Here is an 18,378-nt window from a genome sequence, read left to right as displayed (position 1 = left end):
ATTGAGATGGGGAGGTGTTTGGTAGGACTTGAATGACTTATTCACAAATTAACAGAAATGTGTAACAACTCCTCTCTAAAAGTCAAAAGGATTAAAATCCATAGTCTTTTGTCATATGTGTTAGATGGTGAATAAATATAGCAGGCTTTGGAAATTATTTCAGTTTCCAACATCATTTACCACTGACATTCCATATATCACAGAAACGCGTGTGCCTGCACACACACACACACACACACACTCGCACACTTGCACGCACACACGCACGCACACATGCACACACGCACTCACACACACACACACACACACACACACACACACACACACACACACACACACACATGCAATCAGTACTTCAGAGTTGTGCACTGCTTACCGCATTGCTCTGTACCATTTCAGATGCATCCTCCTCGTCTCGGAGGAGTTCTTGTGCTTTATTCTTTGGTGCACTCATTTCCATTCTCTTCACTTTTGGCTCAGGCTCATTTTCTTTGGCAAGTGCTTTAGACTTACTAGCTGCTGATCGCCCAGGTGTTTGCTTCTGAGTTGGCACAAGGCGAGCCAGTTCACTAGGAGAAAGGTCATGGCTATCATATTCTGGTTCTTCTCGCGCCAGTGAAGTCTGAGCTTTAACATAGTAACTGTGATACTGAGAATGCAACTCTCCATTGCCTGGACTAATTGGATTGTGAGAGACTGAATGTTTTAATGGAGGCTTTACAGCTACCTCAGACTTCACAGATCCTTTTCTTGGTAAGGGTTTGATAACTGTCTGCATTTCAGATGTGCTCTTTAACTCTGCACTGGCGCTTCTGCTAGAGCTAAAGTTTTTCCTTTTATCCTCTGCTGGTAGGGGAACAATAGGGGATGAAGGTGGACTTTCTTCTGGAGTATTTGGAGGAGTTGTGCCTTTTCGATAAAAATGAGGGCTGTCTTTTCCTGGAGTTTCAACTTTTTCTTGAACCTTCTGTTCTGGGACCTCCTTCACTTCTACAGCATCATGAAACATCTGTTTTATGTAATCGAGACCTACAATTAAAAAACAAAAATCATGAAACAAAAACAATGGTCTACTTAAGCAGCTAAAGAAATTCATGCAATATGACAGAAGTATGTTTTTGCATTTCCGCAACTTTTTGTAATTACTTGCACAAAAATAATGTACACTAAGACCACAAAAACAAGCAACTTGATTTTAAGAAAATATTACTTAAAGTAGTTTTAAGCATTCTGAACTTTAATGAGTATAGTCCAGACTGGTAAACCAATACACATATTTCAAATCCTCCCAGAGCCACCAGTTCAAATCAAAAGCAGTTCTACTGGTCTTTTAATTATTGAGTTATTCCATTCCATAACCCAGCAGATAAAGAACACAAACTAAAGGAAAGCAAACCTCCTTCTAAATGAATGTTATCTTTATGTGGAATTTTTTTCAAATGGCTGTTTAGCAGTTTAGCTCAGAAAGTTAAAGCTATGAGTTGTTAACACCAGCAGTTTTGGGTTTGAGTCCTTCAAATTCCACGTGCAAATTACATTACTCTGAACAAGATCCCTAACCAGACAGTAATCCCTGGCAACCTCTGAAAAGAGACACTTGTGCTCAATGATTTTGCATGGTTAGCAAATGAAAAAAAGGTAAAATGCTTATGTACTATATACTCTATGTAAATACCATTAGTGTGAAAGTCACGGTGAGTGTAAACACAGTAAAACAGAGATTCACTGAAAGTGAGGACATTTCTCTTTCTTTGAGGTGCATTAACCTTGGCATTGAATATATTATGTAACAGGATGCATGCAGAGTGTGGGGGAGCTAGGCCATCTAAATAATACCAGGATATGAATAAAACATGAAATTATTTTTGCAAACTCAAGTGGAATTCAGACTCCTAGCATTTCCAGCAATAACACAGACTTAAATTTTTCTTGGTCTATCTGATCATAATACACTTAACATGTCATCCTAGAGTCAGTCTACAAGATTGCCACTAACAGATTAGTAAGTAGTTATCCATACTATGCAACAAAATAAATGGCACAGATACAATGTACAAAACCAAGACAACCTGTGTTTGTGATTTCCTAGAAACTAATTATGATTTTTATCATGCAATACAATAAACTGTTGCTTTATTTAATATAAGAAGGCAACAGAGAAGAAAGTTACTCCAAAAGAAAGCAAGGAGGCTTTTAAATCATTAAGCAATTTGCCTCAGAAAGTTAAAGATATGAGCAGCTAACCTACTTCAACCCTTACATTCTGGGCTTGAGTCCTTCATTTTCTAGGTAAAAACTAATCTAGTTTAGTTCGAAACTCATCCAAACTAAATATGAGCATAATAATAATAATAATAATAATAATAATAATAATAACAGTAGCATAATAATATTTGTGAGTCTTTTGGTGGCATTTGCCTTCCAAGCATGTACAAGTGTACACAACCACGCAGACACACACACACACACACACACACACACACACACACACACACACACACACACACACACACACACACACACACACACACACACACACACACACACACACACACACACACACACACACACACACACACACACACACACTTTAGAATGCTTTTTTAAAAATAACACAGAACTCAGAAAATTCTGAAATGTCAGTTTATGAAATCAACTATTACAGTCAAAAGCGAGAAAAGTCATAAATGGAATTACAATAGTAATAAGAAATCCAATTTTAAGCTCCAAGAGTGGGTATCTGTTGTTCTCTGGAAGTCATTCGGAAGACACTAGTGGGACAGTAGACAGACAGGTTCTTGCTTCTATATAGCAAAGAAGAACTGATTTATAATGCAAGTGTTTCCTTCCTATAAGCTAGATGCTGGTCAGACATCAAGCAATAGGAGCTATGGTCACAGGTAATGCCTGTGAAAGCTCCAGAATTTAGACTGAGTAGTCAGATGTATTCCTTCAAGAAATTGCACAGATAACTGCAGTGGGGACAGCTACAGCAACTAACTTGGTCTTACAGTCATCATCTCCAAGGCGAATCATGAAGACCAGTTAGAAGGGGACTGGCTAAGGCCTATGGGGTGCCGTACTGTGCAGGTCATAAGTAAAGCAACAAATGGAATACTACATCATCTGGTTCTTGAAGCCCTATAGAGAAAGGAGGACAGGGCCAGCAGAGACTGTATAAAAGTGGGCCAGCGACATGCAGGAAGGAACTGAAGGGCTGAACTATGTAGAAAGACTGAGTGACTGGCATGTGAGAAATGGGAATGTGATATAAGCACACGCTGTCAGGGGACAAGTGGGGGTGAATTTCGATAGGAAAGAGGGAGAAAGAAAAAAGAAAGTAAAGCTGGAGGGGGCACTGGAGTCAAGACATCAAAAGCAGCTTAGGGTGGTAACCCTATGGAATGCACTCCCAAAGGACACTGAGAAATAGATGGGTTTAGGTTTTGCTTGGTACAGATGCAACAGAGAAAGGGTGGAGCAGCTGCATGGGGGCTAGATGCAACAATCAGACAGGTATGATAGGCCATGGATATTCTGTCAGCAAGTTTTTATGTTTGTTTGTCTGTCTGCATGTAATGTGAGGACTCATGGTATTACCGATATTCACTTCTTGGTATGCTCTAGCATCTGTTTTTTTACACTCCAAATTAGGGAACTAAAACAATATTTATATATGTAACACAAAAAGTTACTGCAGCTGTATTAAACATTACAGTTGTTCAAAGTAAAAGAAAATAAAAGCCAAAAATGAGACAGACAGAAGGGTGGGGTAGAGTAGAAGACCCCAGGGTTAAATGATACACACGCATTAGATACTTAAATGTTATCACTATACATAACTGATCCTGATCCCTTTGTATGCAATATTCTGGGTGTCTCTCATATTTAAAAGTACTTGTGTAGATTTTAATTCAAGACTCTTTTTGCCCCACAGACAGCCTAACAACTGAATATATAAATACACTGAAAATGGAGACTCATAAAATGAAATTAGTAGCACAAAACCACTCAGACCTCATATTCTCTCAACTATTCTTATTAAAACTTAAAAGATGTCTTTTCTTGTTATAATTTATAAAAAGTATACAGTTCTAGACATGGGTTTATGTTAATGCAGAGAGACCTTTGTATTATGAGGTAAAGTGTAAGTGGATGGGGTATCATATTCTGGGCTCCTTCAATTCAAATGTTTGTGCTACTCCAGTGACGTGGCACTAAACAAGTTATAATATAAAGCAGTTTCACCACCTGCTATCATCGCAAATGTAGTCATGAGATGCTCAACTGATGCACTAACTCTTCTTTCTTGGTGTCTACAGGGAAGTCTGCGCCAATCTTCATAAGGTGCAATACCTTAGACCAGTAGTTTTCAATGTTTCTGTGCTGGTGGAACCATGCAGAAGCTATCATTACTACTCAAGGAACCACACTCATCCTAACTGCAGTACACATATAATTTTATATGAATTTTACAATAATTTTCTATGTATAAATTATATAATACTCAGACAGAAAGACCTTATGGTACAGCTTTTCATTTATTTATTTATACGTAATACACGTGTACATTTGCTAACCAAGTAGACCCACTGAATGCAAGTGTGACGATTGAGGAGAGATGGGCGAAGGCTGCCAGCCTAGTCAAATAGAATTTGATATATAATTCTGACATTTGTAAATAAATGTAAAATACAGGCATGTTTCTTGAGTGTAAAGAATACTGTGAAATGTGGAACTGCAAAATATGTGAAAACATTGCACTCTACTGGCCCAGTGAAGCATGTTGCACCCTTTCATGTTAGAATTCGGCTCCAGGGCAGCTGGATGAAGATTCCATGCCCATTGTTTTAAGGCTAAAGTTTATGACTAGAATTTAGATGTGGAAGGTGCTTTATTGCTCTGGTTTCTGATAGCATATACATCTGAAATGTCTTGTATTGTTGTAAGTTTCTGAGGAGGTATTAGATTGCTAAATAATGCAGTTTGTGGCTTGAGAACTCAGACCAGGTGTTAAGATGATGCAATATGAATACTGGGAAAACCGAAGTGTCAAAAATGATGTGATTTGGGAAGGGCCTTAGAGACATGTTTGTTAGTAATGTTTAAATACTATTTCTCACAAGAGACTAAAAAGCATTTTGACTTTGGACATCCAACTTATTAGCACTCTGCCTTGTGCTCACATGTAAGTTTTAGCACTGTGATTTCTTGTAGGAATAGTTAAAGCTAGTGAAGATTAATTAGGTATTTTTCTGTGAATTCAGACCTGTCCTACTGTATTATTTTAAGTTCTGTGTGATCTCTGAACTCCTAGATATCTATGTGGTGTAGTAGTTTTGTCTTGTGTTTTAATTATTTATTATTAAATATTTTTAAAACCTTCTACCTGTGGCTGATGTATGTAAAGATAAGCTCAAGAGTACATTGCATATTTATAGAGGTTATTGTAATAGGCCACTCTAAAGTAAGCCTTGACTGTTAGTCATACTACCATTGGATATTAATATTGCACAGTAATAACTGGACACCCTTTTAAGGGCCTTTTAGTAGCTGATATTATTAACTGGGTGGTGGTAGTAATTACTACCGTATAGTCTGGGCAAAGGGGTACAGTTGGAGAATCTGTGTCAGCCTTTCCCAGGAGTGTCTGTGAAGTTGTATAAATACGTATCTCAAAGTGTGTGTGTGTTATTCCAGCTACTTGGCAGGGACACGAAGCACTGGTTGGACAAAGAGGGTACTGGAGGTTTTAGCTTGCACAGTTAGGCTGAGACCTGGACCCTATAACTGTGCCAGTAGGGAGTCTTATTGGGGACCTGGTGAGCAAAGGAGCAACCAGCCCCAGACTGACTGTGATCTCTGTGTGTACTTAAGGGAAATTATACTTTATTGTGTGTATTAGATATCCTTTTCTCTTCTATGAGACAGCCTCCCTGGTGTTAGTGGTGAAGATTGAGGCTCCTTGATTGCTGGGCCAGGGCACAGTCGTCACAAGTGGTGACAGTGGTGGGATCTACTTCACATACTAATTGGCTTGTAGTGGTGTGAGGTAAAGCGAATTCCTGTAGCTTATGTACAGTGATCTCTAAAAGTGTTTTGTACTCTAAAACAGCCATGCAGTGTATACTCAGAGTTCAGATCACAATTGTTTTATTTCTTTTGTTAGCTTAGTGTTAGTCAGGTTGAGCAGGCAGCATGTCAGCAGAGGAGTATGGAAAGCTGACAAGGAGCCAGCTGGTGGAGATGTGCAGGCTAGGGGACTGGTACATGGAAACCTGACTAAAGCAGACCTGATAGCAGCCTTGGTTACAGCTGCATCAGAAAACAGCAACCGGGAGGACAATCAGACTGACAGTGGAGATACAATATCCTCAGAGAATGAACAGCTCAACCTTTCTGCAGAGGACTTAAAAATCCAGTTAGAGCTAAAGAGACTTGAGTTGGAGGCCAGGCATATGGAACTGGAAGCAGACGAGAAAATGAGGAGTCTACAAGCTGAGGAAAATGAACGCCAGAGGAGGCATGAGAGGGAAATGCTGACTCTTCGCCAGAGTCATGGAGGTAATGGGGAAGGGACTAATCGGACCCCAGAAGCACAAAAAGTCAGTACATTTCTAACACAGTTTAAAGAGGGGATAATATTGATAGCGTCATTCATATGTTTGAGTGGGTATGTAAACAGTATGAAGTTGACCAAGGGCTCTGGGTACGGTTCCTGACCCCCTTACTCCATGGTAAAGCTGTAACTTCTTTAGCAAAAATGCATGACACTGTTTTGATTATACTGCTGCAAAAAGACATTTATTAGAATGTTTTAAGCTAACACCTGAAATGTATAGGAAAAAGTTTTGTGAGCATAGATGCAAGGCAGATGAAAATGTATGTGAATATGTTGCTGAACTGAGCACTTATTTTCATAGCTGGGTGAGTGGATGTCAGGTCACCACTTTTGAAGGGCTACCAGACCTTTTGGTAAGGGAACAAGCCCTTAGCACTTTGCCTGATGACATGAGGAACTGGTTAGCTGACAGACAGTGTGCTACTTCAGAGGAGTTGGGGAAGAAGGGAGACCTATACCTAGCAAGCAAGGCAGCCCTGCACAGGAAATAGACCCCCAGTACTGCTCATGGGACTAAAGGAACCCATGGTGGGCAGCACAGACTGCCCCAACAGAATCCGCTAGTAGCAGGGGAAGGCACTAGTTCAGATACATGTCCAGGAGCTAGGGCTAAATGTTTTGAATGCAGCCAGTGGGGTCATGTGGCATACAGATGTATACGGAGGCAAGGTGGGAAACCAAAGGTGAGGGAGCCAGTAAGTGGTAAAAACAAAATGCCAATAGTAGGTTGTCTCGAGACAACAGTGGTATGGAACTACCATCCTGCAGATGTCCTAAGAGGGAAGAATTTGGATGAGGCAGTACTATGTACTTATGCAGTTACATGCAGTAAGGCTAGGAGACAAGCATGTGGGTCTGATAGCCTGGGGGAGACCCAGCCAGACTGCATACTTGCAGCCAGGACTGCTCAGTTGGTTACTTCAGGGAGTGAGCTACACTGTAGCAGTGGGACTGAATGTGAGCCACAGCTGCTTGTGGGTACAGATGTACCCTTGGACAGGGTAACTGCAAAGGTAGAGGCGAGTAGTAGTACCCAGGCTGACACTGAGGCACCGCTGTCAGAGGATGGCAGACTTCCTGTGGAAGGGGAGCTGGGAAGGGTTACCAGGAGAGACTTGAGACAGGCTCAGCTCTCAGACCTTACATTGCAAGGCCTGAGGCAGGTAGCTTGGGAGGCACCTGATTCTCAAGGGAAAGGGGAATCTGTATACTGGAACAAAGGGTTACTGTACAGAGAGTGGACCCCGGAGGAGGGGCTAGAAGGTGAGAGAGTACAGCAGTTGGTAGTGCCTAGAGCTTACCATCTGGCGCTTCTAGCCATAGCCCATGATATTCCCTTTGCAGGTCATATGAGCATAAAACGTACAAAGTGGCATATTATGCAAAACGTCTACTGGCCTGGAATTTCCAGAGATGTAACAGGGTACTGCAGGACCTTTGAGCAGTGCCAAAAGGTAGGCAAAACAGGAGACAAGGTGAGAGCTCCTTTGATGCCTTTGCCCGTAATTGAGGAGCTATTTCAGAGGGAAGCTATGGATATTTTGGGTCCTCTGAGTACCCCAAGTTCCACAAGGAAACAGTATATCCTAGTGATTGTAGATTGTGCTACATGATACCCTGAGGCAGTGGCTTTGTCCTCCACTGAGGCAGAGAAGGTGACAAATGCTTTTCTAGAGATTTTCAGCAGGGTAGGTTTCCTAAAGGAAATACTGTCTGACAGAGGTGCCAGTTTTATGTCAGACCTGCTGCCTTGTCTGTGGAAGTCCTGTGGGGTGAAGCACATGAAGACCACCCCCTACCATCCCCAGACTAATGGTCTTGTTGAGAGGTTAAACTCTACAATAAAGTCCATGCTACGGGCATTTGCAGATCAGTTTAACAGGGAGTGGGACAAATATTTGCCCCATCTATTGTTTGCTTACAGAGAGGTTCCCAGGAATCCACAGGTTTTTCAACCTTTGAGTTGCTGTATGGGCATAGGGTGAGGGGACCTCTAGATTTAATTCGAGATGAGTGGGAAGGTGAGTGTGAGTCTCACAAGGAGTCTGTTGGGGCATATGTCCTGAACCTCAGGACAAGGCTCAGGAAACTCATGGGCCTGGCCCGAGACCCTGGCAGAAGCCCAACAACAGAAAAAGGTGTGGTATGACAGGAATACTCATGCTAGAGAGTATGCTGTAGGGCAGCAGGTGACGGTTCTCATTCCTGTCAGACACGACACGTTGCAAGCAGCTTGGGAGGGACCCTACAAGGTGGTAAGAAAGGTATGTGATGTTAACTACATGGTGGAAGTGCTAGGCAGACGGCAGAGGCACAAATTGTACCATATTAACATGATGAAACCTTACCATGAGAGGGAGGTCCTTGTGCTGAGCATTTGAAATGGATTGCAGGAGGAGTCTGAGAGAGATCTTGTGATTGATCTCCTCAGTGAGGCTAGGGCTGACACCTCGGTGGAAGGGGTAGCAATGTCCCAGCAGCTATCTCCTACCCAGGTTCAAGAAATGCGAGCAGTGTTGCAGGAGTTTGGGGGCATGTTCACCAGGAAACCAGGGAGCACCCACCTGGTGCAGCACCAGGTGGATACAGGACCCCAAAGGCCTATCAGGCAGGCTCCTTATAGGTTGCCTGAGAGAGTCAAACAGACTCTGAAGAAAGAGGTACAGGAGATGTTGGAACTAGGGGTGATTCAAGAGTCCAACAGTCCCTGGGCCTCACCAGTGGTGTTGGTGCCAAAGATGGATGGCAGCAACATGCTCTGTGTGGATTACAGGAAATTAAATAGTCACACAGAGTCGGATGGTTACCCCATGCCTAGGACAGATGAGGCCCTAGAGCAGCTGGGTGGGGCTAAGTATCTTACAACCATTGATCTTACCAAGGGTTACTGGCAGGTGCCCTTGACTCCCAGTGCTAGAGAGAAGTCAACCTTTGTGACTCCTTTTGGCTTGTATGAGTTCACAAAGATGCCCTTTGGGATGAAGAATGCCATAGTGACTTTCCAGAGGCTGGTAGATCGTATCTTAGCAGGAGCAGAAAGGTTTGCCTTTGCTTACATGGATGATATTACTATCTACAGCCATTCCTGGTAAGAGCACCTTCAGCATGTCAGGGAGGTGCTGGGCAGACTACAGAGGGCAGGGTTGACCATTAAGCCGAGCAAATGTCAGGGGGGTATGGCAGAGGTCTCCTACCTAGGACATAGAGTGGGGAGTGGTAAGATAAGGCCAGAACCTGCCAAAGTAGAAGCTATTCAAGCATGGCCTGCACCCGCTACCAAAAAACAGGTGAGGGCATTCTTGGGGACAACAGGGTACTACAGAAAGCTTGTTCCCAATTAGAGTACCATAGCTGCTCCCCTCACAGACCTGACAAGAAAGAACAGGCCAGATAAGGTAGTGTGGATCCCAGCATGTGATCAGGCATTTCAGAAGCTTAAGGAAGCTTTTGGAGGACCCCCTGTGTTAGGCAGTCCAGACTACAGAAAATAATTTGTTGTGCAGGTGGATGCTTCAAACTCTGGGGTGGGGGCTGTACTTAGCCAGTGATTTATCTCAGTTGCAGGCTCCAACCCAGGGAGGAATGCTATGCAGTGGTAAAAAAGAATGTCTAGCTATAGTGTGGGCACTACAAAAACTTCAGCCTTATCTCTATGGAAGAAAATTCACTGTGATAACAAATCGCAACCCTTTAACATGGTTAAACAGAGCCAGTCAGCAAAATGCCAAGTTGCTAAGATGGAGTCTGGGGTTGCAAGCATATGATATGTCAGTGCAGCACCGCAGTGGGAGTAGCAATGCCAATGCAGATGGGCTCTCAAGTCAGGGAATGAGGTGAGATAAACCTAGATAGACCTGACACTCTCAAGCGATGTTTCTCAAGGGGCATTTGAAAAACTTGCTTTAGTTCCCCGGGAGGGAAAAGATGTGACGATTGGGGAGAGATGGGCGAAGGCTGCCAGCCTAGTCAAATAGAATTTGATATATAATTCTGGCATTTGTAAATAAATGTAAAATACAGGCATGTTTCTTGAGTGTAAAGAATACTGTGAAATGTGGAACTGCAAAATATGTGACAACATTGCACTCTACTGGCCCAGTGAAGCATGTTGTGCCCTTTCATGTTAGAATTCGGCTCCAGGGTGACTGGATGAAGATTTCATGTCCATTGTTTTAAGGCTAAAGTTTATGACTAGAATTTAGATGTGGAAGGTGCTTTATTGCTCTAGTTTCTGATAGCATACACATGTGAAATGTCTTATATTGTTGTAAGTTTATGAGGAGGTGTTAGATTGCTAAATAATGCAGTTTGTGGCCTGAGAACTCAGACCAGGTGTTAAGATGATGCAATATGAATACTGGGAAAACCTAAGTGTCAAAAATGATGTAATTTGGCAGGGGCCTTAGAGACAGGTTTGTTAGTAATGTTTAAATACTATTTCTCACAAGAGACTAAAAAGCATTTTGACTTTGGTCATCCAACTTATTAGCACTCTGCCTTGTGCTCACATGTAAGTTTTAGCACTGTGATTTCTTGTAGGAATAGTTAAAGCTAGTAAAGATTAATTAGGTATTTTTCTGCAAATTCATATCTGTCCTACTGTATTATTTAAGTTCTGTGTGATCTCTGAACTCTTAGATATCTCTGTGGTGCAGCAGTTTTGTCTTTTGTTTTAATTATTTATTATTAAATATTTTTAAAACCTTCTACCTGTGGCTGATTTGTGTAGAGACAAGCTCTAGAGTACATTGCATATTTATAGAGGTTATTGTAATAGGCCACTCTAAAGTAAGCCTTGACACTTATTCATACTACCATTGGATATTAATATTGCACAGTAATAATAATTGGACACCCTTTTAAGGGCCTTTTAGTAGCTGATATTATTAACTGGGTGATGGCAGTAATTACTACTGTATAGTCTGGGCAAAGGGGCCCAGTTGGAGAATCTGTGTCAATCTTTCCCAGGAGTGTCTGTGAAGTTGTATAAATACTTACCTCAAAGTGTGTGTGTGTCTGTGTTGTGTCAGCTACTTGGCAGGGACACGAAGCACTGGTCTGACAGAGAGGGTACTGGAGGTTTTAGCTTGCCCAGTTAGGCTGAGACCTGGACCCTATAGCTGTGCCAGTGAGGAGTCTTATTGAGGACCTGGTGAGCAAAGGAGCAACCTGCCCCAGACTGACTGTGATCTCTGTGTGCACTTAAGTGAAATTGTACTTTACTGTGTGTATTAGATATCCTTTTCTCTTCTATGAGATGACCTCCCTGGTGTTAGTGGTGAGGATTGAGGCTCCTTGATTGCTGGGCCAGGGCACGGTCATCACAGCAAGTGTACCTTTTTCATGACAGGGATTATCAGGGAGCACTGTCTGGGTGAACTTTCAGCAGGCACCCCACTATATCTGTTTAACAATTAATTTAAAAATTATGAATAACATCTTCTGCACAACTGCTAAAATAAACTGTGAATAGACAAACCTGTAACTCCTGCTGAAAGAAATTAATTATTCTTAACATTTCTAATGTAACCTACATATGTGTATCTCTGCACTTAAGACTTCTGGTCAAATCTGTATGCATCGCAAAAACACATGTACAAAGGTCCCAGTGAAACATATTACTTTTAATTTGAATAGCAATGCATGTCAGCCAGTCAGGTGTACAAAGACACTTTCAGTGAGTGCTGATAAAAATAAATTTCACTGAGAAACAAGCAATTAAAATGCTTTATAGAAGAAAAGTAGAAAGAAAAACAGCCATATTTACTACAATGCAGCACTATGAACACTTTTGAAACTACATTCTTTGTGCCATTTTGGGTTAATAGTGCAAGTAAACAAGTACTAGACTGGAACACTGCAGTGGCTCATACAGTCAAAAAATAAACAGGGAACATTAAGCGCTACCTGAACACTGCAGTGGCACATACAGTCACATAAACAGTGAACATTAAGCACTACCTGAACACTGCAGTGGCACATACAGTCAAATAAATAGTGAACATTAAGCACTACCTGAACACTGCAGTGGCACATACAGTCAAATAATAAACAGTGAACATTAAGCACTACCTGAACATTGCAGTGGCACATACAGTCAAGTGAACAGTGAACATTAAGCACTACCTGAACACTGTAGTGGCACGTACAGTCAAATAAATAGTGAACATTAAGCACTACCTGTCCTTTTGAGTGATGAATGTCACTGTACTGCTCAAGAAATATGTATAACTTACGCTACCCAATACCCAAATGTGAGAAAGTGCTCAAAACACACGTAATAATTCTGTTCTTGCTAGCCTGCATTTAACTTCCAATAACATCTGAAAAACATGACACGTGCTGTGAATGTAGCACTATGATCACATAGTTGCATGCATGCACTTAGTACTCTACTACCATATAGTTGAAACTGCTACTGCAGTCTATTAAAACATGCCCCTGCTCAACAGAGCTTTCGCAAGTCTGGTACAAGAATGTGCTCTCAAAGCTGCAAACAAATACAGCTATTATCGCATTTCAGTAAGAGGCAAAGCCATGCCAAATGCAAAGCCACATTTTACACAAAATCTGTTTCATCTAGATGACTGCAATGCCTTATTAAGATGATTTCTGTCTATTTTGTGCTACATATGATGAGTCTCACAGGATAAAAATGCTTTAGGGTACTCCGTGAGTGAGTGATGGTCATATCATTGGCTTTTAAATGCCAGCTCATATAAAAACATATTTTCATTTGCTGGTAGGTTGTCACATTGTAGGCAGGCCATGACTGTTGATTGTGCGAGACCACTATGCTATATATATTGGGAAATTTCTCTTTCACCACTAGTAAAGTAACCATATAATTAAGGGGGGTGTAGGGGGCTGAAGCCTCCACATGGGAAAGGCAGAGGACATGCCCTCTGCAGAATCACTTACCTGATGACAGCAAGTGGGTTTAGGGAAGGTGCTCTCAACTGTGTTTGAGGAACTGGTCTATAAATGATTGTGAATCAGATGTTCATAAGGAAGTGTCATACTACTGAACAATACCACCTGCTGTTGGATACAGGCAACTGCCACTTACAGACAACTGTGCCCAATGTAAACAATGAAAAGGTGAGAAAGTACAACAGTGAGACATAGGCTGTTCTGAGTTAACAAAACAGAAACAGACAAGGAGTTACCTACCCCTGTTTTCCAGAAGAAATAAAGGCATAAGTAATAATTGGTGAAGCGTTACCAGCTAAAGACTTTACTTCACAAGTAAGGCATAAGACAGTGGGATCACTTCAACAGGTTAACACTAAGATTAAGGAACTTTATTTAAATTTTTACCCTAGCAGCTCTGAAATGTTTTCCCCGACAACTGTACAGAGTACCTACCAATATGATCCTCAAACCATGCTTTCCCCTAATTTGATTTCCCTGATAATTGTATAGCGTACCTACCATTATGATCATCAAACCAGTACAGTAAAACAGTGGTATTACCTTTTCCAATGCACATCAAAAACAGCCAGTAAGCATGCTCTACTGAAAATGCAGTTCCCACTGAAGAGGCAGCTGTATCCCTTGGAATTATGTACAATCATACAGCTTGCACTGTTGTATAGCCTTACATCAAACAACTCCCTCCCAGAATAACTCCACTGATGTATAAATGAATGGATACACAACTTATAATACTGTATTCCCTTTAATCAACATCTCCCTTCAACCTTATATGGTCACAGTAGCACTCTATTGTGCTACCTGCCTACTGCAAAATTACCATTTCTAAGTACCAAATGCACATTCAGAAGCGTCCATATCTTTTGGGTTTCTAATACTATGATGGGAATCGACCCCATTCCTCAGTCAAAGCACGATTAAAGTTCATGAAATTAGTATTGTTTCAATCTTTGATGTCAACCAAAAGTGTTCTTCGGAGCACTTGCAATGTGACCAGTAATGACTCCTTCTGCAATTCGTATAGGATTACATGCAATACTAACATATCTAAATACGACTGTAGATTCTTTTTTATAAGACCCATTGCTCCATCTACTATTGGAACTATCTGGGTATCTTTCTTCCACATTGCTCTCATTTCTGCCTGCAGATCTTGATATTTTATAACTTTGTGTCTCTCTGTACACAAGACACTGTAGTCACCAAGTGTAGCAATTTCAATGATCAATGCTACTTTTGTCTTCTTTTCATGGACCACTATATCTGGTTTTCTAGCATCTATCTTTTGAACTGTTGGTAATGGGTGATCCCATGTGATATAAAAGTACAGTTTTGTACCTACCATAAATGTAGATGTTCGAGGATCCACATTGCTGCAGTCCTAACTATTGGGTAGTCCGCTGTCCAGTCGGCCCGAATACCAAAGTATATGGCTGACGTCGGTCAGGGCGCATTAGACTGACGTCAGTACGTCAGGGTACTAATGCGCATGACCGACGTCATATCCTCAGTCTTTTCTTGCCCCAGATGTCAGAAGACCCTGAAAAGATAAGGCCAAAAACCAAAAACTACCAACATATCTGCACCAAAATATATATATACAAAATATACAAGATTAGCAGAATATAACCTCACCTACACAACCACCCCTAAACACAGAGGGGAAGGAGGGAGGGTAAATTGGACTGCAGCAATGTGGATCCTCGAACATCTACATTTATGGTAGGTACAAAACTGTACTATGTTCTTCATTCCACATTGCTGCAGTCCTAACTATTGGGTAGAATCCCAAAGCAGAGGTAAGGGAGGCTGGCAAATCATAAGGAAGCAGGAGCTGATAACATGCCTTGCAAAATAGCTGTGGCAAAACCAGCCCTAGACTTAGAGTAGAGAGGAAGGTGGTAATGCTTAGAGAAAGTATGCACTGAACTCCAAGTAGCTGCCTCCAAAATATCCTTAGTTGCCACCCCCCTTAAAAAAGCTGTTGAAGTGGCAGTAGCCCTAGTGGAATGAGGCCTAATCCCAGCTGGGATCTCCTTGCCATGATGGGAATAACAAAATGCAATGCAAAACCCAATCCACCTAGAAATAGTTTGTTTTGACACAGGCTTGCCCTGAGAACTCAAAGCAAAAGAAACAAACAACTGCTGAGACTGCCTAAAATCCTTAGTCCTGCTCAAATAATAACGCAATTGCCTGTGTACATCTAAAGTGTGCAAAATCTTTTCCCCTTTATTTTGGGGGTCTGCATAAAACGTAGGCAAATGAATAGTTTGGTTTAAAGCCACACTGGAAACCACTTTAGGCATAAAGGAAGGATTAGTACGTAATGATACCCTATCCTTATGAAAAATCAAAAAGGCTCAACCGCCATAAGGGCCTGTAACTCAGAAACCCTTCTTGCAGAAGTAATGGCCAACAAAAAAGCAGTCTTCCATGACAAGTATTTCAGTTCAGCAGTAGCTGCAGGCTCAAAAGGTTGTAGAGTAAGTTTCTCCAACACAAAATTGAGATCCCAAGCAGGAGTAGGAGCTCTACGTGGGGGTCTTATATTCTTTGCCCTCTAAGAAATTGCTTGAACAAAGGATGTGAAAACAATGGTGGGTCACAATCATAGTGAGCTGAAATTGCTGCAGCATGAATCTTAATGGAAGAGAAAGACAAACCTTTGTCCAATAACTCAGTAAGATATTGAAGAGCCACACTCAAATTAGGCTCTGAAATCTCCAAATTCTTTGCTGCAGTCCAAAATAAAAATCTCTTCCATTTTTCTGCGTACACTTTCCTTGTACTAGGTCTTCTGGCTTCCATAATCACATTTAAAACTTGTTGAGGAAGTTGAGACCTGCTGTCTTTCAAAACAGAATATGCCAAGCTGTTAGATGAAGAGAGTGAAGCTTGACATGGAGCAGACGACCGTCCTTCTGAGACAACAGATGTGGAATCAAGAGTAAAGGCCATGGAGGCTTCTTTACCAGACTCCTCAGTAATGGGTACCAGTGCTGCCGAGGCCAATCTGGAGCTATTAAAATCATCCTTGGCTTGTCTTGTCTGACCTTTAGAAGCACCTTTGGAAGAAGAGGCAGAGGTGGAAACGCATACACATGAAGATTTTTCCAACTGAAAGAAAGAGCATCCACTTTCCAAGCTGTGTGATGAAACCTCTTTGTGCAAAACTTTGGCAGCTGGTGGTTTAGTGGAGAAGCGAACAGATCTATGTCTGGAGTTCCCCAGGACACTGTCAACTTTTGAAATACATGAAGATCCAGTTTCCACTCGTGGGGATCCATGATTTGTCTGCTTAACACATCTGCTAAGGAGTTCTGTGCTCCCGGCAGAAACCTTGCCTGAAGAGTTAGTTGCAAGCTTAGCGCAGTCTCCCATAAAATCATTGCTTGCCTGCACAATGGGTAAGAATGTGTTCCCCTTGTTTGTTGATGTACCACATGACAGTTGTGTTGTCTGTTAGAATCAACACCTGCCCTGGAAGAAGTAACTCCTTGAAAGCCATTAATGCAAACTGGACTGCTAACATCTCCTTCATGTTGATATGTAGATGCTGTAGTCTGGCAGGCCACTTGTCTTGTATCCACTTTCCATTTAGATGAGCTCCCCAAGCAATGTCTGAGGCATCTGTCGTTAGAATTTGACTCGCCTCTGGCCGGGTCACAGAGAGTCCCTTGTTTAGGTGACATTCCTGAGCCCACCACAAAAATTCCTTTTGAATGCAAGGTATTATTTGAATGACAGTGTCCAAATCCTGGCAGTGCTGTGTCCATACATTTTTGAGATACCATTGTAGCTTCCTCATATGCAGTTTGGCATTGGGAAGCACCAGAATACAAGATGCCATGAACCCTAAGGCTTGAAGGACTGTCCTTGCAGTCAGCCCGGACTGAAGAGATAGTTGATGGAAGTAACTGGAAAGATTCTTTTGTTTGTCCGGGGTTAAAAGGCCATCTGGGCTGCTGTATTCAGTCTCACACCCAGAAAGCACATGTCTTGAGAGGGTACTAGACTGGACTTTATTTCGTTCACAGAATACCCTAGGCATCTTAGCACTGCTATGACATATTCCAGATGCTGTAGAAGGTCTTCCTTTTCTTGAGCCAGAATCAGGCAATCGTCCAAGTAAGGATAGATTTGAATTCCTTTTAGCCTGAAGTAAGCTATCACTGGAGCCAGAACCTTTGTGAATACTCTGGGCGCAGTAGATAATCCAAAGGGCAATGCAGAGAACTGATAATGAGAATTTCCAGCTCGAAAACGCAGATACTTTCTGCAACTCAGTCTTATAGGCACATGAAGGTAAGCTTCCTTGAGATCTAAAGTTACCATCCAGTGATCCTTGCCCAGCAGAGGTAAAAGCTGTTGTAACGTCAACATTTTGAACTTGGGAATGTCCAGATAAGTGTTGAGGATAGATAAATCCAAAATTGGTCTCCACGTGTTCCCCTTCTTCGGTACTAGGAACAGGCGAGAATAAAATCCTAGGCCCCTTTCTGGCACAGGAACCGGCTGAATGGCCCCTATTTGGAGTAACTGAGAAATTTGCTTGTGAGCCTCTTGTCTTTGTAGAGGAGGAATGTCTGGCATGCCTTTGAAAGGAGGCAAGGTATGGAAATAAAACCTGTAACCGTGGTGAATGATATCCAGAACCCATTTGTCTTGGGTAATTAAATCCCAATTTTCTTTGAAAAGAGACAGTCTTCCTCCTAGAGGTGCCGCCAGGCGAGAAGGTACTGGCAGCTGAAAAGGCAGGTCATTGGGTCTGCTTACGAAAGGACTGACCCCTGCCCTCACCAGAAGTCTGAGCAGGT

At 41.9% G+C, this 18,378-nt stretch overlaps 1 protein-coding gene across 4 annotated transcripts in view; it reads right to left on the bottom strand.

Moving 5' to 3' along the window:
* The window catches only part of JPH1 (junctophilin 1), a 780,529-nt gene that overhangs the window by 205,455 nt on the left and 556,696 nt on the right, over nt 1-18,378 (bottom strand). For all 4 annotated transcript variants that reach the window (XM_044067217.1, XM_044067215.1, XM_044067213.1 and 1 more), the window contains exon 4: nt 377-1,029. In XM_044067217.1, coding sequence (XP_043923152.1) covers nt 377-1,029 — 653 coding nt within the window. The remainder of the gene's footprint in view (nt 1-376; nt 1,030-18,378) is intronic.

Source organism: Protopterus annectens, chromosome 3.part1, assembly GCF_019279795.1.
Source record: "Protopterus annectens isolate FY-2018-M chromosome 3.part1, PAN1.0, whole genome shotgun sequence".
In the NCBI taxonomy this organism is placed as follows: Eukaryota; Metazoa; Chordata; order Ceratodontiformes; family Protopteridae; genus Protopterus; species Protopterus annectens.
The sequence above is the reverse complement of the archived record's forward strand: the minus strand, read 5'-3'. Positions and strand labels throughout refer to the sequence as shown.